This window comes from Saccopteryx leptura, chromosome 3 (assembly GCF_036850995.1).
Source record: "Saccopteryx leptura isolate mSacLep1 chromosome 3, mSacLep1_pri_phased_curated, whole genome shotgun sequence".
In the NCBI taxonomy this organism is placed as follows: Eukaryota; Metazoa; Chordata; class Mammalia; order Chiroptera; family Emballonuridae; genus Saccopteryx; species Saccopteryx leptura.
Window position 1 is genome coordinate 114099730 of NC_089505.1, and position 27508 is coordinate 114127237.

At 50.4% G+C, this 27508-nt stretch overlaps 1 protein-coding gene across 2 annotated transcripts; it reads right to left on the reverse strand.

The window, feature by feature from the left end:
• Positions 1 to 4434: 4434 nt before the first annotated feature.
• NT5C1A (5'-nucleotidase, cytosolic IA) lies at positions 4435 to 26294 on the reverse strand. 2 transcript variants are annotated; one of them, XR_010750235.1, is made up of 7 exons: positions 26106 to 26294; positions 18815 to 18982; positions 18242 to 18371; positions 14966 to 15088; positions 12711 to 12895; positions 10817 to 11303; positions 4435 to 4702 (listed from the first exon to the last, which is right to left on the reverse strand). XR_010750235.1 is itself a non-coding variant. In XM_066375937.1 (6 exons), exons 1-6 carry the CDS (start codon positions 26229 to 26231, stop codon positions 10938 to 10940), a joined length of 1098 nt encoding a protein of 365 aa, XP_066232034.1. In that variant the 5' UTR covers positions 26232 to 26294; the 3' UTR covers positions 9866 to 10937. The 2 variants fall into 2 exon arrangements, 1 of the variants encoding a protein (XP_066232034.1); XM_066375937.1 differs by lacking the exon at positions 4435 to 4702 and having other exon boundaries at positions 9866 to 11303.
• Between the last annotated feature and the right edge of the window lie 1214 nt (positions 26295 to 27508).

Genomic DNA, 27508 nt, shown 5'->3' on the forward strand with positions numbered 1-27508 from the left:
GATTTGCGAGGTCACCCAGCCAAGTCAGCAGGTGACAAGTTTGCACCCCTGGGCTGTGGCTGCACTATGCTAACACCAGGGTGAGCTTTAAACCGCAGAGAACTCCACAGGGCTTTTAAGGGACATTGCCAGATGAGTGAAAGAATAAAGATTCAGATGAAGTCAGTTTGAAAATACAGTGTTTCAGAGGGAAGGGCCTGAGTTGGAGAAATACTCTGACATTAAATTTCCTCTCTGCATCTACTAGCGTGTGTCCTCAGACAAGTCATTTCCCCTCTCTAAAACTTGGTTTTCATTATTGCAAGATATAAATGACAATATCTCATTCATGCCTTCCCTGCCCAGATCTAAAAATTGTGGCATGAGGGGCACCAGTATTTTTGTCTCTGGAAAAATGGCTTTGTTTCTTACAGAGGTGCCCATTAAAAACAAAACTTTTCCCCTGGAGTAACCCAAATGGCAGGAAACTATTTGTACTACCCTGAGGCTCAGAAGGATTTAGCACAAACTAACTGAATGTACACTCAAATTTTCTTATGTGTGTTTTATCTCAAAAATATATGTGGAAGAATCAGTCTAGTGTAGCACTTAAAATACTCTGGAGCCTGACAACTCGAGTTTAAATCAAGCTATGCAACTTACCAGCTATGGACCTTAGTTGAGTTACCTTACCTCTCAGGACCTCAGTTTCCTCATCTGTAAAACGGGGATAATAATAGTGCCTACTTCATAGAGTTATTGTGAGAATGAAATGATTTGTGTTTTGTTTGTTTGTTAGTTTATCTAGTTTTAAAAAATTCATTTTAGGCCTGACCAGGCGGTGGCGCAGTGGATAGAACGTCAGACCGGGATGCGGAGGACCCAGGTTCGAGACCCCGAGGTCACCAGCTTGAGCGCGGGTTCATCTGGTTTGAGCAAAGCTCACCAGCTTGTTCTCAAGGTCGCTGGCTCGAGCAAGGGGTCACTCGGTCTGCTGTAGCCCCACGGTCAAAGCACATATGAGAAAGCAATCGATGAACAACTAAAGTGCCACAACGAAAAACTGATGATTGATGCTTCTCATCTCTCCCTGTTCCTGTCTGTCTGTCCCTATCTATCCCTCTCTCTGACTCTGTCTCTGTTTCTGTAAAAAAACAAAACAAATTCATTTTAGGTGGGGAGAGAGAGAGAAGGGGGAGGAGCAAGAAGCATCAACTCCCATATGTGCCTTGACCAGGCAAGCCCAGGGTTTCGAACTGGTGACCTCAGAGTTCCAGGTTGACGCTTTATCCACTGCGCCACCACAGGTCAGGCTGAAATGATATGTATAAAGTGTTTAGAACAGAATTTATTTTATTCTCTGTTAAGTGAATCTGTCATTTTATCCTTGAGTTACCTCTTTATTAAAAAGAAAATTTTAAATGACTTATTGGCAAGTAAGACTGACCACTAATAAGCAAAAGAAAAGAAAAACAAAGAAAGAACATGTGGCTTCCAGGTCTTGGAAGAGCTCTGCAAGTTAAAAGGGAGGGCAGAGAGGAAGAGAAGAAATTTTGTCTGCAATTTCTTTATCCCAATACTCCTAGCCACAGTCATATCTCTACCATGCTATGGAGTTCTTGCTCCCAGATACAGTCCAAGCTCATGTCAGAAAGTAGGATTCAGTTATGGCACCAGAGCCCATCACCCCTCCCACCCTCCCTCCCACCACCCCTACCCTCTCCTTCACCTTAGACATGGTCCATTGGCTACAAACCAGTATAAGCAGCTTTGGTGCCGCTGGCCTTCGGACATTATAAAAACTTCACAGTGAGACCAAGACATTTCAGAACACAAAGTTTCCATGACGTTCCCAAGTAGGTGACCCCAGGGTCCCTGAAGGAATCTGCTGGATGGGAGGTATGAGAAAGGAAATCGTTGAGGAGTCACACTTCTCCTTATTCCTGGTGACTGGGTGGGAAGGTGGAGGACTTCGGGTCAGAGAATCAAGGAGTCACATGTGGGTCTCATATTGACCAGAGGCAGGGGGAGGGGTAAGATAAACTTGGATAAGATAAGTCATACCAAGCTGGTGGGGACATAATAATATGTGGGAGCCAGTCTCCAAGATGGCCTTCCTGGTGTTCACACCTGTGTGTAGTCCCCTCCCACAGCATATCAGGTTGGGCCATGTGATCAATAGAATAAGGTAAAAGTGAAATAACATTACTTCCAAGGCTGGGTCATAAAGGACAGGATTTTTTTGTTTTGTTTTGTTCTTTGGGGTTTTTTTTACAGAGACAGAGAGAGAGTCAGAGAGAGGGAGAGATAGGGACAGACAGGAACGGAAAGAGATGAGAAGCATCAATTATCATTTTTTTGTTGCAACACCTTAGTTGTTCATTGATTGCTTTCTCATATGTGCCTTGACCGTGGTCCTTCAGCAGACTGAGTAACCCCTTGCTCAAGCCAGTGACCTTGGGTCCAAGCTGGTGAGCTTTTGCTCAAACCAGATGAGCCCACGCTCAAGCTGGTGACCTCGGGTTCTCGAACCTGGGTCCTCTGCATCCCAGTCCGACGCTCTATCCACTGCGCCACCGCCTGGTCAGGCAAGGACAGTTTTTAAAAGTAAGTTTGCCTTGCTTTTTCTTGGACTACTGTGGGGGAAGCCAACAGCTATGTCATGAAGACACTCAGCAACCCTGTGGCAAGGAACTGAGGCTACCTGCCATCAGCCATGTGAGTGCGCCATTTTGGAAGTGGCTCCTCCAGCCCTAGTCAGGTCTTCAGATGCCTGCAGCCCACACTCACAGCTTGACAGCTACCAAATGAGACATTCTGAGTGAGAACCACCCAGCTCAGCTCTCCTGGACTCCCGTGCCCACAAAGACTGTGACATAATAGATGTATTTTTTATTTTTGTTTTTGTTTTTAGTAAGAGGGACAGAGAGTGAGACAGAGAGAGGGACAGATGGACAGGAAGGGAGAGAGTTGAGAAGCATCAATTCTTCATATGACATCTTAGTTGTTCGTTGATTGCTTTCTCATATGTGCCTTGATGGTGAGGCGGGGGGGGGGGGGGCTACAGCAGAGCAAGTGACCCCTTGCTCAAGCCAGCGACCATGGGGTCATGTCTATGATCCCATGCTCAAGCCAGCAACCCCGTGCTCAAGCTAGTGAGCCCATGTTCAAGACGAATGAGCCCGCGCTCAAGCCGGCAACCTTAGGGTTTTGAATCTGGGTCCTCTGCGTCCCAGTCAGATGCTCTATCCACTGTGCCACTGCATGGTCAGGTAATGTTTGCTGTTTTCAGCTGCTAAATATTGGGACAATTTGTTACATAGCAACAGATAACTAAAACTCCTGTGCCTTTGATTTTCTACCCAAATAGGCCACAGGTATTTCTTCAATTATCTTGTTAGGAAAGATACAAAAATATTTTACCCTATTGCTCAGAATGACAGTTCTGGAATGATAGTGGCTGCAAACAGCTGACCCAGGCCTATCAGCCCTGAATTCAATCATTCTATCATAAGGACAGTTATTGGCACCCACTTAGGGCTGAGGGAACACCAAAATGAAATTGGAGCTACTCCTTTGGGCTACAGGAGGAAGAACCATGGACCTAAATATTGTTCACAGAAGGAAGTGATGTCTCTCACGATATATGAAGATTTGGGGGAGCCTAGTGGAGGAAGTGGGGTGTGAGATGCTTCCTGTCAGGGCCTCAGCAGGTGGAGGTGAAGGAGAAGCCGGAGAAACGTGGGCCGTGGACGGATTGGTATAGACCAGTGCTTGGCAAACTGCGGCTCACGAGCCACATGCGGCTCTTTGGCCCCTTGAGTGTGGCTCTTCCACAAAATACCATGTGCGGGCACTACCTTGATAAGGAATGTACCTACCTATATAGTTTAAGTTTAAAAAATTTGGCTCTCAAAAGAAATTTCAATCATTGTACTCTTGATATTTGGCTCTGTTGACTCATGAGTTTGCTGACCACTGGATACTATAGACACATTGGCCCTAGGTTGGGTGGACTGTGGAGGGCGCTGAGGGTCAGGAGGAAGGGTTATGTTAGGGCCGAGGCTGGAGTCTGAGTCACATGCTTCCTCCCCCATCTCACATCCTTTTATTGCTCCTCTTCTTCCTCTTACTCTACTCCCACCCCCACCCCCACACCTCGGTAGTTCCAGATAGGGACATGAGTCCATGTCAAGGACACTGCTGGGGAAGCTTATCTTCTGATGGGCCCAGATTGCCACCCATAACAGAATCTCCCCTCTGGGTGGTCTCTTCATGTGGGGCAAGAGGGTCTACAGGGAGACAATGGCACCCATGGATGGCACAGACCTCAGGCATGCTCACTCTGTGTTCCCATTGTCATTTCCTGAGGGGACCATAAGACAGTCTGTGAATAGTTAGGGGGAGGAGAAAAAAGACAATATACATTTATTTTAAATGTCTTCTATTTATTTGAATGGCTTTTTAAGAAGCAGAAGCTCACATTGTAAAATTAAGGTACAGGACAAGCATGAGGAGCAAAAGGGATCCACGATGACCAGCGCATAGCACCCTTTATCGTGTGACTGGCTGAATGCTGCAGACCAGACAGCTGGAAGCTGGGGACGGCTGATAGCGGCCGAGGACAGGCAAGGCCTGGAGAAGGAGGAGCAGTCTTATCCATCTCCAGGCAAGGGAAGTCCCACAGATGAAGAGGCACGTGCTCCAACCGTTGAAGGAGGCACTTGAGGTTTGCCATAAAAAGCAACCCAAAGGGGTTAGGTTAGAAGAAAGACCAGAGCAGCTCAGGTTTGCAAAACATAGAGGTAGAACTATCATTAAGCACATGGTATAAAATAGGACTTCTGACAGGTAGATAAAAACATACGATGTGCAGAAGCTTCATTTTAAATCTTGCTATAAATTGGGGGTACGGAGATGCTTATAAGTAGAAAACTAGAAGTTAAGGATATGCTATTGAATTAATAAAGGAGTTCGTATGTACACAGTTTAAAACACACAGGGATGAACCAGGTTATCTCTAAGGTCTCCTAAAGATCCCAAACTCCATGAGTCTAGGTGTACTAGCCTTACACTCAGTAACTCGGTTCTGAAAAAACCAATTCACTGGGCCTGAGCCAGAGGGTGCAAACTGGAGACTGAAAGGCCAGATTTAGCTTACGAGGTGTGTTTTATTTGGCCTGCACAGTGTTTTCTAACTTCAAAATAGTCACCAACATTTAAAAGTCCAGATTAGTAACACCTCTTGAAAAATGGGGCGAAATATCTGGCAACACTAGCTTCCATTCCCACACGGCAGCAACCACGGCAGGTCGTGTGTTCTCTAGTTTACTGAAGATGCTGCCTCGCCCTCCTTCTAACTTAGGTTTCCTGCCAAGCATTTGGAGGCATCAGGGCCTGTCTGTGGTGATTTCATGATTTTTCACTTAGTAGCAGCTATCAGTCTACCCTGAGGCCTTTACCCTAATTTCACTGCAGACCCATTTTAACAGTCGGCCCATGAAGCCATATTCACTCCCAGGCCAGGAGTATGGGAGTCAGTGACCCCAGTCTGTCAGGCTTTGGTTTGTCTTACAGATGAGTAACTGAAAAACTGCCGCCGGCCATATTTCACTTTCACAAATTGAATCCCAAAGGCCTCCAGGGGATGGCCCATCAGAGAGATGCTTCCTGACCAAGGCCAAGTGTAAATCACTCTGGGCCAGAGTAGAACACCCAAGCAGAGGAAGGAATCTCAGCCCAGGGTGGGTTGGCCCAGGGGGTGCGGTGGAGAAGGCAGCTTTCCCATCCATGGCCAGCAGGTGACCAGGGTAGCTGTGCAGTTAGCAGGTTTTGCAGGTGCCTAGGAGGTACCACTCATGTCATAGTGTGAATGGCTCCATCTGGATTCGTGCAGTGTACAGTCTTCCCAAATGGACATGTTAGCCCTGGACTGTCAGGGGTGGGAGAGATGGTAAAGCAGGTGTAGCCAAAGGGAGTGTCCTGGCACAGATTCTACCACTTCCTGCCCATGGCTGTAGGGGGCAAGGGTGGGAGGGAGAGTGTTAGGAGCCCAGACCTTGTTGTCCAGAGGCAAGAAGCTGGAGAGAAAGATAAAGGGCCTGGCCTTAGCAGCCCCCATGTTATACACGTGCAAATGCTCATGAGATGACAGGACTAGCCAGAACTAGTCCCAGCAAGCAGGACCGGCCAGCAGTATGTGGGGCTCAGGACACTCAGTCAGCAGATAACCACCCTGTACACACACACACACACACACACACACACACACACACACTCTCTCTCTCTCTCTCTCTCTCTCACACACACACACACACACACACACACACACACACACACAGTTGTCAGCAGAGATACCTGACCCATTACACACACCTACATGAACATGCATACAATGCACAGTTTTTATCCTGTGGCACACACTGAACATGTCCATATACACAATCACAGTGGTTGTTGGTAAGAGCTAACTGGTCTTACCAGACAGGTACATTTAACAGACATTTTCAGAGCACCTAACGTACTTTTTGGCTAAGCTACCCGTGAGAATCCAGCACAGCACCAAGTACTATGGAAGGAGAGAAAAATAACCGGTAAATAAAACCACTATTACTACCACCAGCAGCTGAGGGCGGGCCTGCAGTGCCACCTACTGGCAGGAGGGTGTTTGCACTTTGCTTGAAGCCGGGGAAACCAGGGACTCTGTTTCTCAGGCACTCCTGAGGAAGCCCAAGCAGGACCCTGTCTAGGACTAAGCCCAACTGGCTGTCTAGTATCTGCCTAGGGTGGATTTGTTGTTCTTGACTTGTCATTGCCCTCGTGGGGCCACTTGGGAATGATAAATGCCTGGTCACCCACGATCAATGGGTGACCAGGGTAGCTGTCTGTGCACAGTTAGCAGGTTTTGCATTCTCCCTCTGCCATTTTCCCTCTGTGTTCTGCCCGACTCAGGTGAGACCCTGACAGTCTCAAAGTTGAACTACAGCACCAGAAAATAAGAATTCAGGGCTTGGCATGCCCCATCCAAAGCAATATCCAACGGGGACGGCAAAATAGGTTTTCATCTCTCATGCCCGCTCCAACCCACTGGTAGTGATTACCTGGAATGCTGGGTTGAGAAGGATTCTGAGGCCAGGACTGGGCCTAGCAGAGAACACAATGGAACAGCGACAGCAACCATGGCTGTGGGTAGCACGGTTTCCACACCTGTCATCCTTGCCGTGGGTCCTGGAACCTTGGTAACCCCCTAACTCTGCAGCTTTGTCCTGCTCCACAATTTCGTCATGAGGGTATGTGTGTTTCTTGCCCACACCTCACAGCACAAGAAAACTGACATCCCAGTTTTCACTGGAGTTTTCTCTCTCCCTTGATCAGTACCTCCTGAGCCAGCTGGAACTCTCACTGGGACCGTCCTTGTGAAGAGCTTGCTTCTGCTTCCACGGAGGGCATATGGATGACTCACTTGTTAGATCCGAGCCCTGATGTCAACACTGGGCATCTCGCTTTATCCAAAATTCATATTTAGCTAAGGTCCCTCCATCTACTGGCATTTATCATTCCCAAGTGGCCCCATGAGGGCAATGACAAGTCAAGAACAACAAATCCACCCTGAGCAGATGCTGGACAGCCAGCTGGGCTTAGTGCTAGACAGGGGTTCTGCTCCCTGCGCCTCTCTCATCAGCTTGGGAGGGCAAGCTGGTTTACCTCTTTAAGCCAGTACGGAAACCACCAAACAGAGGAGACACTGGCCATCATGCTGGAGCAGCCTCCTAGAAGCCTCCTAAGAAGGCCCTTTTATTAAACCATGGGAAGAGGGAGCACTCACAGGGGAGGGACCAGGGCACTGAGGCCATTCAGGGGCACTCAGGGACTCAGGCCAGAGCTATTTACCAACTGCTAGAGACACATTTCAATATTTTAAGCACCAGTTTAGTTGTACTGATGCGTACCAGTTGAATATCATTATAATGCCAGATCCATCTTGGATTTGAGCTTCTTGCTGGTTTTTATTTCTTCTGACATTTTCTGCTCTATCACCACCATTCTGATTGTGCACTCAGGAAAGGGAGGGGGCTGTTTTGCAATGATCTTAGCAGTCTCATTGCTTAGTAACAGGGCTCCTGTTTTTCTGCTGAGTAGCGGTTGCCACTGGGTCTGGGACTGTTGGCAAGCATTTCTGGGACAAGTTCTGCAGGACTTTGCTTTTGGTTACAGGGGTCCAGCATGTTGGAAGCTGTGGTCTTTGTGCCCCAGAGCTGCAGAACATGTAGGGCCTGAGGCTTTGGTGCTCACCTGGCTTTTTAATTTGCCTGGTGAATGCTCCTCCTTACCCCTTGAAATAAGCAAGTGTGTTTGGCTGCTACCTCAGCCTGCCCTCAGGACTTCTGGCCTTTTATTCCTGCCTCCGAAAGCTTTATTTCTAGGCCTGACATTCTCATTTATGGTTTTAATAATAGAATTTGGACCCTACTGTCTCTCATTGCCCAGGGCTGTCTCTGTCTATTAATGGTGGCTCCAGTGAGATCCAGGCTCTTACTGCACCTTATCTTTCTGCTTCCAGCATCATATTTTCCTGCTTCCTGAGAGACCTAGAAGAATCTGCAGTGTTTATCACTAGGCCCTGGGGGCAGGCGTCTTGGTTCCCAGAATCCCTGGGTTTATCTTAATTAGGAGACATCTGGTGGTGCCTTCGCTGTGCACATGTCCACACAGCCTAATGCCAATCTGTGGGCTACCAGCTTGCTCTGGGAGACCTAAAGGCTCATTCAAGGGGGGTAATTTTGACCAGGGGGATGGTGAGCAGAAGATATTTCTGCAGTCCAGCCAAGATCAAAGGTGACTTGGGTTGAGCTCTCTGACTTCCTCCTCATTTCCTCTGAGGTCTCACAGTATCTCTGGCTGGGCTTAGAGCATGGAAAGAGGAAGAGGCTCAAAGCCAAGCCCTCTGCCCTGAGTCCACCTCTGTTGCCCGGAAAGATCCTGGCCGTGGATGAAAATGACCTTGTGCAAAGTCATCTCCATCACCTGCCCTTCCCCTGATAAGGCAGTCAGGGCTGGGCATCAAGCTGGGCATGCAGCACAGCCTTGCCCTTCCTCCCCAGGACCAGCCTCAAGGCGCTGACAGTCAAAGCCCAGCCAAGCACTTCAATTCTGGCCCGAACTGTTGTTCATGTTGAAAACCACCTCTGTGTTCTCACCTTTTTCTCCTTCCTGGATGATCTTTCTGCAACTACTGCCTGACCTTACACTGCCCAGAACCTGTGCCCATTCAGACCCTGGGCTGTGTCCACCAAAGGACACAGATCAGGCCTCGGATGGCCCTTTACCCCTTTATCCTGTCCCCATAAGTGGTTTCAGTTCTCCACATTCCTCCAGGCTCCTGCTTACTTCAGTGATACCTTTGGCTTTCTTCACAAAGTGCTTGCTCACAGCTATGATTCCCCCCAGGACCTGGGCAATCAACACCCCCATACAGATGTCTACTCACACCTTTGTGTCTTCCTGAGGGACCAGCCACTGGTGCCCACAATCCCTCCAGAGAGAGCTGGGCTGGTCAGCAGAGGAGGCTGACTCACCAAGCAGCGACAATTCTACCCTGGAAATGGCGACAAAGGGGCTGCAGGGGCTCTTGCAAGGGTAGAGGAGTCACGGAGGACCTCAGAAGGTGTCCTTGCACAGCATTCTAGCGATGGAGAGCTCATTACCCCCACTCACGATCCCCTAGCTGGAGAGTCTTCCAGTGTACAGTTCAACCCTTCCTCTCCAACTGGTCACAGCGCAGAGCAGATCCCCTCACACATCCCCAGGCAGGCCTTCCCTCAGCTCAGCCTGGACAACCGAGCTCCCTCCCCCTGGGCCCACAACAGTAAATCCCGATATGCCGGCGGCAGGGTTGCTTGGATACAATAATTGGACACAGCAGGATACAATTGAAGGAGTGAGAGGGTTGAGGTGAGGGGATTGGCAGGAACGGCTGAACTTTGGCTAAAAGCAAATGCAAAGGAAGCAATGAGCAGCCTGCCACTAAAACTGCTTCCCAGGAAGTGCCTGCAGTGCCCCCTGTGGGCGGGACCAGAGTTTGCATGCAGGTTAAATTCACTCGCATTCCTTTCTCAGACACCCTCCACCTGGCAGCTGACCCCTAATGACTCAGATAAGAGGATCACAGGAAGCAAATGGGTCATCTTGTCCAGTGTTTTCCAAATGTGTAAAAGTATAGGTAGAGTTGCTGTGGATGGATGATTGTGCGTTTTGTCCAGTTGACAAAGGCCTCTGAGCTGAAGAGCCGGTGGAGGCTGACATCCTACTTACATCCTGCCAACCAAGCTGTGCACCCCAGCGTGGGTACGGCCAGCCCAGAGGAAGGGCCATCTTTCATAATTCATTCTGGAGACAGCGTCATTCTGTCATCTGCGCAAAGGTGCTGCGCAGACCAGTGGCGGCCCTGGCACAGAAGGCTTTCTTCCAAGAGGGCAAGCTTATTATTCTAAGCCTCTTTAGCTAAAGGAAAGTTTGAAAACCACCTAAAAGAGGGGAAAACTGAAACCCATGAAGGGGAGGGACTTACTCAAAGTCATGCGGCTAATGCCAGGACAGAGCCTGGAGGCCGGATGCCTCTCTCTCGAAGCAGTGTTCTATGTACTACACTGAGCTGGGTTTCATCCCAACGCCCTTTGGAGGCATTCTGGCTCCTCTGACCCTCCCACCCCCTGTCCCATCCACTTCCCCCTGAAATCCGGTCCCTGTCTTACTTTCCTAGCCAATGTCATGGCACAGTGTTGGCCCAAAATGAGGGCTGGTGAGAATGCTGGCCCAGTCTGCATAATTGTCTACTCACAGGGACGAGGGCGGGCATGCAGCAAGGTAGTGTGGTAAGGGCCTAGAAGAGTCCACTGGATGACAGATATGACAGGGAGCTGTGCCTGGAGCACTGCAGGTCAGCGAGGCAGGTGGCTCAGCTACTGTGTGGCTGGAGCCTGCTGCGGGGGTGCAGTCCGTCGGGCTGTCTGTGCCACACCATAAGGCACATGGGCAGCCACCGTGCCCATCTCCTGAGCCCCAGCCACATGGAACATCTGGTCATCGAAGAAGATGTGAGGACGGATCTTCTCGAGGAGGGGGCCCTTGGGTGCTCCCGCAAGGAACAAGGCTTCATCTGTCTCCAGGCCCCAGCTGCGCAGGGTCTTGAGAGCCCGGGCCCCAGAACTGGCTGCACTGCGTGCCGTCACCAAGTAGGTGCGGATTGGGCACTCCAGCCGCAGGCCCTTGGAGTAGAATTTCTTCTGCAGTCTACCCAGAGCCTCCAGAAAGCCCTTTAAAGGGCCCTATGAGAAGGCAAGGGAAGACTGTGAGCTCATCCCTCTCCCAATCATTTGCCCCCGCTCTGGTTGGGATCCTCCCTAAAGCACTCGTGTCTTGATGTTTGGGGTTGGAAAGCTTCTCAAGAGCCCCAAATCTCTCAGTTCTGCTCTGCCTGTTCAGGCTGCTGTGTGAATCATTGGGACTGTAGGCAGCTATGCCGGTCTGGGTGTCCGTACTGCTGTGGTTGGGGATGTCTGTGGTAGAAAAGCCGCACCAGGACAGCTGTTACTGTGTAAGTCCATCTATGGTGCCCTCGGGTACATGGGTGTCTGTCCTGCAGCTCCATAAGTATGATCTTCTGTGCATACCAGCAGGAAGGATATTAAACATACTTAGTCACCATGGCATGGGCACCTCCAGGGAGAATGGATTCCAGCTGCAAACAACACGGTCAGACAGACCAGTGTATAACTGGCTCAGGGTGTCGTGCTCTGGCTCTGTTAGGGTCGGGGAAGCATTTACTCTCTACAGTGCTGGGAACAATGAAGGGCAATAAGGACATGTGAATAAAGAACCAGGTGATGATGAAGAAGAAAACTACAATAGCAGCTGGAAATAAGAAAAGATGAGCTTGCAATCTTGGAGGCCCCTCACCTGCTGGGTAACTGGAGCAAGCAGTGGTTTCCTGGGCTCTGCCTACCACTTAGTGGGAAAACATGCCCACCCTGATTCTCAAGGATTTCAGAGAGAATTGATGAGAATGGAAGGAAATAAATATTCAGGGACCACAACTCAGCCTGCTGAGCTCTCAGAGAGAGGAACTCTGGGGTGATTGAGATTTTTGTTAAAAGCACAAATAGGAGCTCCCAGGAGGGCTGAAGAATCCCAACAGTTCCAACCCCAAGGAATTCTGACCAAGTTCTAGGGCAGCGGTTCTCAACCTGTGGGTCGCGAGCCTGGCGGGGGTCGAACGACCAAAACACAGGGGTCGCCTAAAGCCATCGGAGGGTTCCAGGGAGAGGGTGGTGGGCTTCAGAAGGAGAGGTGAGGCTTTCAGAGTGCAATGGGGACTTCAGAGAGGGGACAGAGACCTCCAAAAGGGGATGGGGCCTCCAGGAGGGGATGGAGGCCTCAGCTAGGGGCTGTCAAGGAGAGGTAGGGGCTTTAGAGAGAGGCTTAGAGAGAGGAAGGGGGCTTCCAAGGGAGGGTGGGGCTGCAGCGAGGGCGATGGGGTTCTCTGAAGGAGTAGAAGCTCACTGAGAGGAGCCAGAGGTCAGGTGAGAGAGATGAGGGCTGGAGACTTGGTGAGGGGACCTGGGTGGATCCTGGGCCAAGCTCAGGGTTTGGTTTTGGACTGGAGAGTGCAGTCAAGGGCAGGTTCTGAGGAGCCACCTTGCACCACTAGGGGTTCTGGGGAATGTGTAGAGCACCTGGGCCAAGGGTTTGTTCTCATGGGTCTTCTCATGCTCAAAGAACCTGTCCAGCCCGTGGGCCTTGACAATGCGCTCCGACTCGTCCGAGAAGAGCACGGCATCCCCATCGAAGGCCACACGCAGCTGACTCTGGGATACAGCCACGTCCCTGCTGGGGCTGAAGACGGTGGCGGCTGCGATCCCTGTGCAGAGAGAGGCAAATATTGTCTGCCTTTATCCTGGCAATAGGGGCCCCCTGACATCTGCCTCAGCTGTCCTGGCCTGGCAAGGGCTCTCTCAAACTATCCTCGCCCCACCTGCCTCACCAGGACTCAGAGCAAGGCTAATGGGAGCTAATATTCAGAATATTTAAAACCTGGCCAATAAGAATGGGTGGTGGCTTTTGCTCTGAGTGGAAGTCTGAGGGCCCTGGCCTAAGCCCAAGTTTCCCTTTAGTTACTGCGTGGTAGGAAGTTCTAGGGAAGTCCCAGGGAATAGGGAGGGGCACTTAGAGGACTCAGGGGCAGAGTCATTTATCAGTCAGTATGGAGGAATGTCAATACTTTAATATCTAGTAAGGTCATGTTGGTATGGACCATCTGAACGTCAGGCCTGGCTGGAAGGATGGTTCCCAAGGCCATTGGTGTCCTTCCCAGAGTTCCTCCCAGGCCCCTGTTATAGACCTATGGGGGGGGGGGGCTGGAAGGAGCCCTGACTCTGGCTTGTCCTCACTCTCTTGCCATTGAGTCCAGCAAGTCCCTCACTGGCTCTCAGCCAAGGTAAAATTAAGGATGCTTCAGCTCTGTCTGGGGCTGAGACCCCAGGCTGCAGTCTGGGGTGTTGTGGGTATGGGCACCCTCAGTCTTCTGCCACAAAAACACTCAGGCATGCCCTACTCAGGGCAGCCTGGCCGTTCAGGGTTCCTTGAAACAATGTGGGTGGCCATGAGAGGCAGCACTAATTACATTAGACTGTGGCCCAGACTCTCTGCAACTCTGTGCTTCTCTAGAAGGTCAAGGATGCCTGTTGGAAACCCAGGTTCCAGGTTAGAGCTATGTTAGACAAGAGAGACAGTGCTAGGAGGCTGGAGACCTGGTCAGCAGCTTGGTCCATTCCCTATTCTTCGTCTCTCCAAAGGCCGCTTCAGTCCTGCTCTTTGGGAATCTGTGATCACAAAGGCTGGGCGTAGGCAGAACTTTGGGAGAAGTGAGCAATGCCAACCCCATAGCAACTTTGATAGCCTGAGGAGGTTATAAGTAGGACCAGGCACTGGGCATCAGGCCAGGCACCCTCTCAGCATTGCCAGTACTGGAGCCAAAATGAACCAAAACCACTTCCACCCTGGGCAGGGCCTCCCCGCCGACCAGCCCCTGCTCTCTAGCCTGTGCTCAAATTGCAGACATATAGAGGCGCACATGCAGGCCAGTGTCGAGGCCCCAACCAGAGCGTGTGATATCTATGTAGGGAAATGGCTTCCGGTTCCTGGTTAAAGATAGCTTCCTAGAGGCCTGAGCAGCTCAGAAAAGTGGGGCGTCAGGGAGAGAGAGGCCCGGCTTCCAGGCAGGAGACAGCATGAAGGAGGAAGAGAAAAGTGAAAGAGTACATATATTGATGGTTGATAAACCTATCAGTAGTGCTTAGCCTGAGGAACCCTCTCAGGCAGTGGGGCCTGTTGGCCTGTTTTCTTCCATGTGCGATAATGTACACCCTACTAGAGGATGCAGGCTATGGCCACCACCCAAAACTTCCCCTTGAGAAAGACACACATAGAAGGAAATTCTCACTGTCAGTACAGTGGCTGGGTCTCCTAACCTCACCTCAGCTGCTGGAATGCTGGCCATTTCCTGACCCCACTCACTGCTCATGCTGGACTAGGTGCTTCTCTCTCTCCACATTAGCACAGAGAGGGGCAGAGGCTGCCCACGGTCACACAGGAACCAGAACTGCTACTGACCTGGAGGATTCCTAGAAGGGAGTAGCTTTCTGGGTTGTAAGGAGGGTTTCCATGGAAATAAAAGCCTAGTGATGGCAATGAGTAAAAGCATCCTTACCAGGGTAGGGCAGGGGTGGAAGAGTGGAACAGATGGGCAACAGTGGAAGAGGTGGGGCCTTGTTCTCAGAGTTATAGGACAGGTCATAGGAATTAAACAAGGTACTCCCCTTCCAGTTACTATGATAGCCCCTAGTACCTACTTAGAGCTTTAAGACCAGGCCTCCCGTACTGGGACCCCTTTGCCAGACTTCCTATATTCTCCCTCCCTAGTTTGACTCACCTTCATCAATGGCTTCCCGAACTTTTTCTGCATCAGCTGACAAGTAGAGGTTGGTGTGATAGGCCTTGAGGTAGCAGATGGGGCTATTCCCACCTGTCATGCAGAACCTCTCGATGAACAGGTCTGGGGAGGAGGTAGAGAACACCCAGGTGATGCCTGGGTCAACCCTTAGGGCTTTAGAGTGGCTGCTCCATGTTCAGTAGACACCGTCTTGGTTCTGAGTGGCAGTGGGGCAGTGGAGCAATTCTCTGAGTGATTTTAGGCCAGAGTTCCCCCTTCATTGTTCATCCATGAAATGAGGATGATCACATCTTTGGAGCGATTGCTTGGCTCACAGTAACAGCCTGTTGTCAGGCAATCATAGTACTATACAAGGTGGGTCCCTAGCCATGAGTAGCCCTCTTGGCCATAGCTGATTGGATAGGGGCAGACACCTGACCCAAGTTGGGCCAATCAGATTCTCTCATGACCTGGGCTGATTGTCACCTTGTACCCCTGTCTGTATAGGTTGTAAAATATTTGTTGGTTGGTGAAAGGCTGCTGCTCTGAGCCCGCTGAGTTAGCCCAACACTACCCTACTCCTCACGCAGCACAATCGGCAAGGGAAAGGGTAAGGCTGGGCACAGCAGGGGTCCTTCTGGATGGGCTCCAGTGCTGTGGGCGCTGTCTGTCCTGATGACTCGGTGCCTACATCACAGGTGGTTAAATATTTTGAATATCACTCCTGCTCCCAACAATTTGAAATTAGGATTTAAAAAATGCCAATTGGGCCTGACCTGTGGTGGCGCAGTGGCTAGAGCGTTGACCTGGAATGCTGAGGTAGCAAGTTCGAAACCCTGGGCTTGCCCGGTCAAGGCACATACAACAAGCAAGCAATGAGCAACTAGAGTGAAGCACCTATGAATGATACTTCTCGCTCCCCAACCCCCTCTCTATAAAGTCAATAAATAAAGTCTTTAAACACAAATGCCAACTGGACTCTCTTGGTTGCTTAAAATAAGGACTTGCAAACTTAGAAAATTTTGGCCATGTTTGGGGTGAAGGGAGGGGGAAATAACAAAGAAATAGACTTGTTGAGAGGAGTAGAAATAAGGACCAGGGAGAGAACAAGCCCAAGAGAGACTTCCAGTTGTTGGGTTCCGGCCTTCATAGAACTAATTTTACTTTTTGTTCTGTGGTTCTAAGAATAAAAGATATTTTTTCAACTTAAACTAGCCCTTGTGGGCCGATTACTTTCAATCAAGACTTTGAATTAAGCCACAAAGCCGCCTGACCAGGCAGTGGCGCAGTGGATAGAGCATCGGACTTGGATATGGAGGACCCAGGTTCGAGACACCGAGGTCACCAGCTTGAGCACGGACTCATTTGGCTTGAGCAGAGCTCACCAGCTTGGACCCAAGGTCGCTGGCACGAGCAAGGGGTCACTCGGTCTGCTGTAGCCTCACGGTCAAGGCACATATGAGAAAGCAGTCAATGAACAACTAAGGTATCTCAACGAAAAACTAATGATTGATGCTTCTCATCTCTCTCCATTCTTGTCTGTCTGTCCCTATCTACCCCTCTCTCTGACTCTCTCTCTTTCTCTGTAAATAAGAATGAATAAATAAATAAATAAATTTTTTAAAAAAGGAAAAAGCCACAAAGCCGCAGTTACTCTGATGATTGTACCTGTTTTCCCCAGCAGCCTTGGGAAGCCTGTCAGCCCCATTGCAGATACAGAAACTGAGGCACAAAGGCAGCAGGTGCCCTGCCCGATCACACGGGGGGGGGGGGCTGTGCAGTTGTGTCCTAGAACTAGCTTATACTGGCTTGCAAGAACCAAATGTTATTTGATATGTAAAGACACATGCAGCCCCATGTTCATTGCAGCATTGTTCACAGTGGCCAGGACATGGAAACAACCAAAAAGCCCATCAATAGATGACTGGATAAAGAAGATGTGGCACATATACACTATGAAATACTACTCAGCCATAAGAAATGATGACATCAGATCATTTACAGCAAAATGGTGGGATCTTGATAACATTATACGAAGTGAAATAAGTAAAACAGAAAAAACCAGGAACTGCATTACTCCATACGTAGGTGGGACATAAAAGTGAGACTAAGAGACATTGATAAGAGTGTGGTGGTTACAGGGGGAGGGGGGAGAGGGAACGGGAAAGGGGGAGGGGAGGGGCACAAAGAAAACTAGATAGAAGGTGACAGAGGACAATCTGACTTTGGGTGATGGGTATGCAACATAATTGAACGACAAGATAACCTGGACATGTTATCTTTGAATATATGTATCCTGATTTATTGATGTCACCCCATTAAAAAAATAAAATTATTAAAATAAATAAATAAATAAAAGAACCAAATGTTAAATATCCTGGAAATTTTTGAGCCAGTTAGATCAGGGGTTGTCAACTTTTTATACCTACCGCCCACTTTTGTATCTCTGTTTGTAGTAAAATTTTCTAACCGCCCACCAGTTCCGCAGTAATGGTGATTTATAAAGTAGGGAAGTAACTTAACTTTATAAAATTTATAAAGCAGAGTTACAGCAAGTTAAAGCATATAAGAATAATTACTTACCAAGTACTTTATGTCGGATTTTTGCTAAGTTTGGCAGAATAAATCTTTATAAAACAACTTACTATAGTTAAATCTATCTTTTTATTTATACTTTGGTTGCTTCACTACCGCCCACCATGAAAGCTGGAACGCCCACTAGTGGGCGGTAGGGACCAGGTTGACTACCACTGAGTTAGATCATTCAACTGTTGGTAGCTTGAAATCAGCCCTGGTGAAAATGTTTATACCCTGAAAATGTCAATGCTACAGTTGGATTTTTTTAAGCCAGTTTATTTTCAGCCTGACTGAAATGGTGGTGGCGCAGTAGATAGAGCATCAACCTGGAACGCTGAGGTCCCAGGTTCGAAACCCCAAGGTTGCCGGTTTGAGCACAGGCTCACCAGCTTGAGCCCAAGGTTGCTGGCTTGAGCAAGGGGTCACTGGCTTGGCTGGAGCCCCCTGGTTAAGACATATATGAGGAGCAATCAACGAACAACTGAAGTGCCTCAACTATAAGTTGATGCTTCTCATCTGTCTCCCATTTTGTCTCTCTCTCTTTCATTCTCTCTTCCTCTCTCTCACACATACAAAAGGCAGTTTATCAGCACACCGCTGGGTTTGGGTCCTAGTTGGTATGCCCTCACCCTGCAGAGGTGTGGCCCCATCCCCAGGTGTCAGGTAGGGGTGTCCCATGGCCAGACCCCTCATACTCACCATAGTGGTTGATGCTATTGATGAGACGGACACCCACTTGAGCGTGGTTGTTGGTTACGAGGACAATGTCGAAGACGTCCTCACTGTCAGGGTAGAGTTCCCGAAGACGCCTGTTCACAGCCTCCAGAGCCTGGATGGGAGAGGGTCCCCTCCAGCTCAGACCCCAGGGACCAATACCTGGAGTTGGTAGCAAGGTTTGGGGGGGGAAGGTGAACTGGAATCCAATGTGGGAGGAGGGTCAGGGACCAGGGTTTGGGTGAGATCAGCGGACCCAAACTTTCTCCTCCTAATCTCAGCCCTTGTGCAGGTTGAATCACGGAAAGCATGAGTAGAGGCTGAAATCCAGCCCACTTCCCACTCACCAAACTGGTTGATTACCTGGTGTAGGGCTGCATTAGTCCAGAGTATGGAATGGCCTCTTCTTCCCACAATGGCTCTGCCTCTAGCTAAGCCATGCTCCTAGGGAGTAGCATCTTCCCAGAGGGTCCCTCTTCCTTATTCAGACACCCATGGGAGTGCTTTTCTCTAACCCCCACAACGGCACTGTATGGCTAGTGGTGGACTGCCCCTCACCTTCACAAAGGGGAAGGCTGGCCCGGGGCTGAATGGCTCATTCTCATGTTCCAGCTGGTAGCGCACATACTCTTCCACGCCCTGCTCCGTGTAGATCCGCTGCTCCTCGTCCATGCGGAACAAGGCTCGGGAGGACACAGCAATGGTGACTGCATTCTGAGGCTTGGGCTGCAGAGGTGCAGGAGAAAGGCCATCACTCACACCACTCTGAGGTGGGCCTCATGTGCCAGCCGCTGAGGGTACTGGGGCAGGAAGAAGACCCAGGCCCAGCCTCTGCTCTAGAAGGCTTAGTTTTACCCAGGGGCAGACCTAGGAAAAGACCCCTTCTGTGAAGGACCCAGCTGGAGACTGAGAGAAATGATGGCTCCCCACCAAGAAGCATGATGAGGTGGCAGGGACATGCTCTCGGGGAGTTTGCATCTAGCTAGCCATCTGGACACAACAGGAAAATGAAGAGTGTATGGAGCCAGGGTATGACTGATGCTCAAGACAGTCTCCAGATGGTTTCTGTTATAAAAGGAGAGCTACATGCCCTAAAGAGGAAATGGTACCTAGAAACAGAACAATTACATACGAAAATTTATCTCCAGCCTAGATCTTTCTCCTGAGCTCCAGACTCATGTATCTAACTGTCCCAGTTGACTGACAGACATTCAAACTCAACATGCTCAAGGCTGAATTCTCACCGCTCTCTCCACCACAAAACCTGGACTCCTCTCTCCTTCCTCATCTCACTGCTTGGCACCACCATGTATTCATCACCTAAACCAGAAGCCCAGAAGTCAGTGCAGGTCTGCCTTCTTCCTCAACTCCCTTTCCCACTAATCAATCACCAACACTTGTCAACTTCCCTAGAATCCATCCACTTCTTTCTGTCTTCCTGACCATGGCTCAGTCCATCAACATCTCTTATCGCCTCAATCTGTCATCCATAGTGTTGTCATGGGATTTTTCTCAAATTCAGATCTGATCCTGTCCCTCTTCACTTCAGTGGTGCCCACTTTCCTCAGCCTTCAGTATGGAGTACGAAACTCTTCATGACAGCCCCCCTACTCGCTCTTCCCTCTCACCTTCCTGGACCCCACCTTGCTCAAGCTGACCTTTCTCATGTGTAAGCACACCTTCTATTCTTCCTCTGAGCCTTCGCACATGCTGTTCCCCTTCCTGATTTGCTCTTTCTCTCTCTATTCAGCTAACTTCTACCCAAACTTTGGGTCCCAAACTACATGTCACTTCCAGAAGCCTTCTCTCATCCCAGTCTATTTCCTTTTAGTAAAATTTAACACTAAATTATAGCCTGACCAGGCAGTGGCGCAGTGGATAGAGTGTCAGACTGGGATGCCGAGGACCCAGGTTCGAGACCCCGAGGTCGCCAGCTTGAACATGGGCTCATCTGGTTTGAGCAAAAGCTCACCAACTTGGACCCAAGGTCACTGGCTTGAGCAAGGGGTTACTTGGTCTGCTGAAGGCCCACGGTCAAGGCACATATGAGAAAGCAATCAATGAACAACTAAGATGTCGCAATGCGCAACAAAAAACTAATGATTGATGCTTCTCATCACTCTGTCCCTGTCTATCCCTCTCTCTGACTCTCTCTCTGTCTCTGTTTAAAAAAAAAATTAACACTAAATTATAATTGCTTATTTAACTATTTCTATTTCTAGACAGAGTTCTAGAGAGGAAGCAGGAAACACACCTAAGTTCTGAGAGAGCAGGAACTATAACAATCTCGTTCACTTATTATATTTCTAACTTAGAACTGTACCTAGCACATAGTAGGCGCTCAATAAAATTTTAATGCTTCTGAACTTTTAAGTAATATATTTCAATGAAAAACAGTACTGCTGGCTCTGGCCAGTGGCTCAATGGATAGAATGTTGGCCCAGTGTATGGATGTCTCGGATTTGATTCTCAGTCAGGGCACACAGGAGAAGCAACCATCTGCTTCTCCCCTCTCCCTCCCCCTCTTCCTCTCCTGCAGCCAGTGGCTCAGTTGGTCTGAGCGTGGCCTAGGCACTGAGGATAGCTCTGTTGTAGTGCATGAGCCTCAGGCACTAAAAATAGTTTGGTACTCCAGCATTGGCCCCAGATGGAGTTGCTAGGTGGATCCCCATTGGGGTACATGCAGTATGCGGAGGTCTGCCTCACTGTCTTCCCTTCTCTCACCTAAAAACAAACAAAAAACAGTATTTGCCAAAACAAATTTAACATGGACTAGAAATTTAAATGTAGTACCCTAATCTGTGTTCAGATTGCTTGAAATATAGTAGGTGCTCAGAGAATACATTTTGGTTGATGCAAATCTGACAAACATTTACTGGTTCTTTGTGCCAGGCACCTGGGCTCTGCCTGAGAGTAGTCCTGGTAGAGATTTGGCTGCTGTCTTCAGAGCTCACAGACCGGTAGGGGAAAAAGTCAGATAAATAGAGATACAAAAAGGACCAAAAGGAGTGACAGAACACAGGACAAAACAAAGTCTTAGTGACAGTGGTTCAGAGAAACTAGTCATGGGAGAGGAGGTGTTTGAGCGAAGACTTGAAGGAGTAGGGTGAGGAAGGCCTGAAGAGGTGTGCACACACATGGTGACCCACAAAGGTGAGCAGGGCTCTGGGCATGCGGGCGTGAGTGCACGTGAGAAGCAGGAAGGTGCTAGATTGCCGAAGGTCTTCTCTAGGGTCCCAGGAGGGCCTCAGAACCCCTTCCACACCTCCAGCGGAGCGGAGACAGGAGTATGCCATCACGGAGAGCAGCGGGGCCCTTTGTAATCCCTGGGGGAGACCAAGATGTGGGTTCCCAAGGGCCTCACAGACATCGAGCTTCCCACTACGTGTCTGTGACCTGTCCTAGGACCATGATTCCTACTTTACAGGTGAGAGGATTAAGTTGGGGGCAAGACTCATAAAAGGACCTCACATTCTGGTCTGCTTCTGAGAACCCTGGCCCCGCTGCGTCTCTCTGGAGTCAAAGCTGGGTTCCAGTCAGGTGACACATTAAGTGGTTACCATGTAACAGGCACTGTGTTGGGGACATGGCAGGAAACAAGACAGGTGCAGTCCCTGACCCCATAGAGTTTATGGTCCGTCCTCCAGGGAGAGATTTGCGCCATCCTTTAGAAGAGCACTGTCCACTAGAACTTGCTGTGATAATAGAAATATCCAGAGCTACACATGTGGCGACGGGTACCTTGAAATGTTGCTAGTGAGACTGAGAAACTGAATTTTAAGTTTTTATTTAATTTAATCAGTTTGATTTAAGTAGCTATGACTGGCCAGTGGCTAGCAGGGCTTTAAACTCTGTGAGTAGGAATGGAAGACCAAAAAGTTCCCAAGTTCGTGAGGTAGACCTCAGTTTGCATTTGACTTTTACTCCAACCGAAGGGCTGTCTGTGGCCAGCAGGGCCAGTCTAAGGCATTTGAAGGACAGGAGCCTCTTCCCGGTTGCTGGCTACCAGCACGTATCTGTGTGCCCTCGGGTTGGGTACCTCCCAACCCCTCAGCAGTTGTAACCCTTTAAGGAAAGAAAGTAAAGTTAAAATACCTAGAGAAAAAGAATGATGGGGGATGGCCAAGAATCGTAAGGGTGGGGTTGGGGGGGGGCAGAGAGACCTACTGTCATAAACCCAGGAAGCCTGGTGGCCTTCGGGACACAGTCTGAGCTTGTCCTGCCCCCTGGGCTTACTGCCCGAGGGACAGAGCCCATTATCCCTTCAAGGACAGAGAATCGGCTGCCCTCCCAGCCTCTTTCAGGCAGGTTCCCAAGCTGGCCACCCCTGTCCAGGCAGTCAGCCAAGGTCTCACTCCTCACTTTGTCCCACAGTCCCTGCCAGGCTGCTGTGTTCTGAGTCCCCTCTGGCTGTCTTGCCCAGACCCCATCTCATCCTACCTTGGGCCATTGCAAGAAAACCATCGCAGCTGCCTTGGCTCCTGGAGTCTCTAGTTTCTTCTTTGAAAGATGGGGAAATAGGCCCAGAGAGGGACAGAAAATTACTCTAGGTCACACAGCAAAGTCAAGGCAGAGCCAGGATAAGATCCCAACTCTCTGGCCTCTAGCCTGGCCTCTGTCCACAGAGCAGCCATTCCCCTCCTCATATGCCCCTATTCAATAACTCCCAGTAGACCCCAACCCCTACTACTTCAGCCACTTCCCTAGGATACTCCCTCCTCACAGCCCTCCTTTTCCAGATTTGGGAGAAATGGTGAGAGACATAGTGCCTTGACGCTGAGGATTCTAAGGGCAGGGCTCTCTTTATCCTCAGAATGGAGGTTCCAAGGGCAGGACCCTGCCTCCCCACTCAGCCTGCTCTGTACAAGTGATGCGGAGTCTAAGGCGCAAGAATGGCTGTGGGAATAAGAATCCCAGCTGGGAGAGATGGCAGCCTGTCTGGGCTCCAGGTGGAGCTGAAGGAACAGGTGAAAGGGGTTGGCCACAGTTGGGTACAAGCAAGCACTTAGAGACCCTCCTGGACCCAGCTGCAGAGGGAGGCCACCCAGTCATGTGTTGTCAGGTGAACCTGGGGACAGTTCCTTCAGAAACCAGGAAGCAGTCCAGATTCCAGACTGGGACTAGGTCAGAAAGACCCTTACGCTAGACCAGCAAGTCCGCCTGGGAGCACTGCCCTCCAGGGAGCCAGGGTCCTGGCAGCTCGCTCTGCCTCCCAGCAGAGCTGGGGGCCAGGCTGGCGTCCCCCTCTGGCTTTGGGGGGTGGGAGGATAATGGAATGCAGCCCAGCCCCACCCAGCCTGTCTAAGGAGCTCTTATTTAGGCCAATATGATTCTTCCTGTTGGGACCAAGATAGGAACATGGCCAAGAGCTGTTATTTCTAGAAGGACTTTGAAAGAGAAGGGCTGCTGGAGGGGAGAGAGACAGATGGGTCTGTACTGAGGAAGTCCTCTGACCCCATGAAATGAGGGCCTCCTATGGGTCTCAGGGCTTAAATAGTTCACTCAGGCTCCTGGGAATGAGAATGAGTCCAAGCCAGACCCTGATGTGGCCCATGAAGCCCAAAGCCCCCAAAATAGCCTGTGGAAGGAGGGGCTACAGCAGGAAGGGGTAAGAGGCCTTGCCTCTTAGAAAACTGTGAGGGGCTGACAGAAAGGTCATGGCTGACAGCTGGACCCGGGTTCCAGGGTTCCTTGGAGTTTGGGGAGGAAATTAATTGGTGAGCTTCACTCACCACCTCAGTCCCCAATGTCTACCCCTTTCTCTCATCCCGCAGGTCATGACATTAGTCCAGCTTGCTTCCAGGCAAGGACCAGCCTCCTCACTAGTCTCCCTGCTGCCAGACACACCCTCTCCAATCCCTCCACCACACTGCCCAGGGTGATCTTTCTAAAATGAAAATGGAACCAAGTTAATCCCTTGCTGAAAAATCCTGCATAGCTCCATAATGGTTTTCATGCTTTTTTAAAAAGCAGGTTGACCTTTTATTCAAATGATCTCTTGGTGGAAACCCCAATATGTAAACCAGATAATTCCATATCCTCTTGGTATAAATCTATTTTACAAATTCAAATGCATTACACATACATAAATATTTATTATAACGTCAACCAATGAAAACAACACATTTTGGTGATGAGAAATTTGAAACTGGGGGTTAGGATGCCAGTGCAGACTTAAGATTCATCATCCAAATTGTTTCTGCATTTGTTGGTTTTTGTGCAGTATTGCAAAAGCCCTGATCCATACCAATAAGTGGTTGCAAATGATCAAAGGTAGGTATTTCGTTTTGTTTTAAACTACAAGCCTCAAGAGACTCAGCAATAATTGTCATCAATGTCAAGATACCCTTCTATTAAACAGATCACAAGAAAAGCTTTATTTTGAGGTTTGCTTTTTAAAAAGAATCAACCTGAAGCATAAATTAATGTTAGTGGCCTCCAAGATGCTAAAACATCCGCATAACACATTTGAGTGAGTTGAGTTTTATCAAACATTTTTAATTGCTTAAAACATACTTTTAGAAGAAGGAAAATAAATTGGATTCACATGTGTGCAGACCTCCTGAAACATGGGGCTCTGTGGAACTTAGTTTTAAAATTAAAACCCCTAACCTCACTAAATAGGGTGCAGGCTCCTTAAGATAGCTCTCAAGGCCCTCCAGGCATCTCTGGCACTCCTCCAACTCTCCTCCAAAGATCCTGCGTTCTCCCACTCAGTTGCCATCTCCATGCCTTTTGCCTATCCGGTTTCCTCTCTGTCTGGGAAAAAGCACCTACTCAAGCTTTATGATCAGCTCAAATGCCACCTCTACAAAGCCGAACTCCTTCTCTCTGCTTCACCGCAGTTAATAGGGTCTTCCATCTAAGCGCTCACCACATGCAGTTGTCACCCTAAGTTCAATGTGAGCTCCTGACACGGACTCAACCTAACTCATCTCTCAGTTCTGCAGCTGAGGGGAGGGAGGGAGGGAGGGAGGGTTGAGGGAGGCTGGCAGTGTTTCAGGAAATGACTGTTGACAAGTGGGCCTCCTGAGGTAGGGTCTTTGGAGTGAAGCAGCAAGACATTTTAAGGTCGGTGGGAGCTCTTTGGAGGATGCTCTGAGCCAGCCTCTATTCCCAGTCCCCTCCATGAGATCTGGGAAGTGGGAATGAGCAAGGCCCAGGGGCCAACCAGGGAATCAAGAACTTGGTAGATGGAAAGAGGACCTCTTTCCTGCGTCCTAGAGGGCTGAGTCCACCGAGGTATTGGGTATGTTAATGCTCACTGTGAGAAGATCAGAGCTAGGAGCTGAGGTGGAGTTCAGCGCGGGAAGCCCAGAGGCAGGGTCGCGGATCGCTGAGCGCACCCTTGGGACGCGGGGAGCGCAGCGCCGCAGCCCAGAGTGCAAGGCCCTGAGCCAGACACCAAAGGCAGAGGCTCGGGTCCGAAGCCCGGTACCCAGATGGCGGAAACCAGAGCGCACAGCAGGGAGCCGGGTTTCCAGAGTCCGGTTACCGGGGCCCGGGTCGCTTCTGCAGGTGCCACCGACTGGCTTTGCCAACAAGTGCTGCCCCCAAGCCTCAGGCAGCCCGTTCCGGCAGGGGCGAGCCGCGGGGCCGCGAGCTGGGCGCTGATGACAGCATGGGGGAAGGGGATCCTGGCGTGGAACCCGAGCCCCGGAAAAAAAAGACACGGAGCAGAGCTCCCAAAATAAACCCGAGCCCGCGCCAACGGCCGGGCGCACTCTGGTGCTGAGGAGCTCTGCCCCTCCGGGAGGGGCGCCACGGGTCCCTCCTTCTCCAGGGGCTCACGACCCCTCCACTGGTGACCTTTCCCCTTCCCTCACTCCACACCACGCCGTGTGTTTACCGATTTGGGTTTCTTCTTGGGCGCGAGGTTGTCGTAGAAAGTCTTGGCTTCCTCCCAGCGCGGCGCCGCGGCGGTCTCTGCCCCCGGCCCGGGCTCGCGCGGCTCCCTGGGCTCCGCGGCTTCCATGCTCCGGCTGCGACCCGGCCCGGCCAGAGAAGGCGGCGGCGGGGACACGGAGCTCGCGGGGCTGGGCTGCGGGGGGGAGGCGCGTCCGGGGCGTGAGAAGGGGCGGGCAGCGGCAGGGAGTGTGGGCGCGCGAGCCCGCGGGGGCGGGGTGGGGAGCGGGGCTGCCAGACTCGCCTCGCTGTCGCCCGTGCGCTGCTGCTGTGTGTGTCAGAGGACAGCTGAGCTCGCCTTCCCCGACCGCCCCACGGCCGCAGTGAATGGGGTGGGACGGGGGTTGGCCTCTCCGGCTCCCAGGTTGGAGGGGGCCTGACTCCGGGCTTTCCGCTGCTGGGGATTCAGGATTGGGGGGAGATGGGAAGCCTGATAACTTTTTTTCCAGGATGGGGAATCTCAAAAAGAAAATGAAAAGCTGGCTGCCCCTCGCTCTCAAGTTAACCCTCTTTCCTCTCCGTTTAGAGAACCCTGGAACCCTGAGCAGCGTCCCCTTCCCTCAAACCCTAGTCGATTCGATGGACTGGGATGAGGTAGTGGTTGGACAGCTCCATCCACCAGCAGGAGCCCGCTTCTAGCCGGGCACACAGTGGAAGGCCCAGAAGGGCAGCACTCTCCTACAAAGCAGAAGGTCCCTTCAAGTCCGTGTGGAGACTAGGTTCTCTTCTTCCCGGCCAGAGACCAAGACCTAAGAGACTCCCCAGGATTCTGAACCTGAGTTCTTGCTGGGCCCTCTATAGCCAGCAGGGTGCGCGCACTCCCGTGTCCCACTGACCAAGCTTGGGATGATTAGTTTCAGGCTGAGAAGTGGCAGGGTGGACAGAGGATAGAGAAGGAGCCTCGGAATCCAAAACTCTTGGACCACTGCCCTGGAGTCTCCAAGGGCATCGTCCCCTCCCCTTGGTGGCGAGCCCAGGGTGCAGACACTAATGCCACCCATCCCAAGGCACAGGCCAGGAATCAGACAAGGGGCATCTCTGTGTGAGCAGCAGAAGAAAATACTGGCTTAGGCTGGAGGGTGTCTGCCTGGGAGGGCGTATGGAATGGAGGGTCCCAGACACACTCTGCCATCCTGGGAGGAATCAACCAAATCTTGCATGGGAGGAAGGGGGAAATAATAATAAAAGTTTTAGGATGGGGGAAGTATGTTTCCACTTGCCCTTCTCAAGCCTTGGTAGATTGTTTGCATAGATGACCCAAAGTTTCTCTCATCTTGCCTGCCATTTGGCAATGTGACTTGGATATTTCTCCCATCCAGAGGTAGAGAAAAAGCTGAGTTGACTCAG

Coding starts and splice junctions, on each gene's coding strand:
- NT5C1A (XM_066375937.1), bottom strand. CDS start 26,231: ATGGAAGCCGCGGAGCCCAGGGAGCCGCGCGAGCCCGGGCCGGGGGCA. Junction 18,372..18,814: donor CAGCCTTCCCCTTTGTGAAG/GTGAGGGGCAGT, acceptor TCTCCCATCCAG/GCTCTGGAGGCTGTGAACAG. Junction 12,896..14,965: donor TCGGGAAGCCATTGATGAAG/GTGAGTCAAACT, acceptor CTCTCTGCACAG/GGATCGCAGCCGCCACCGTC.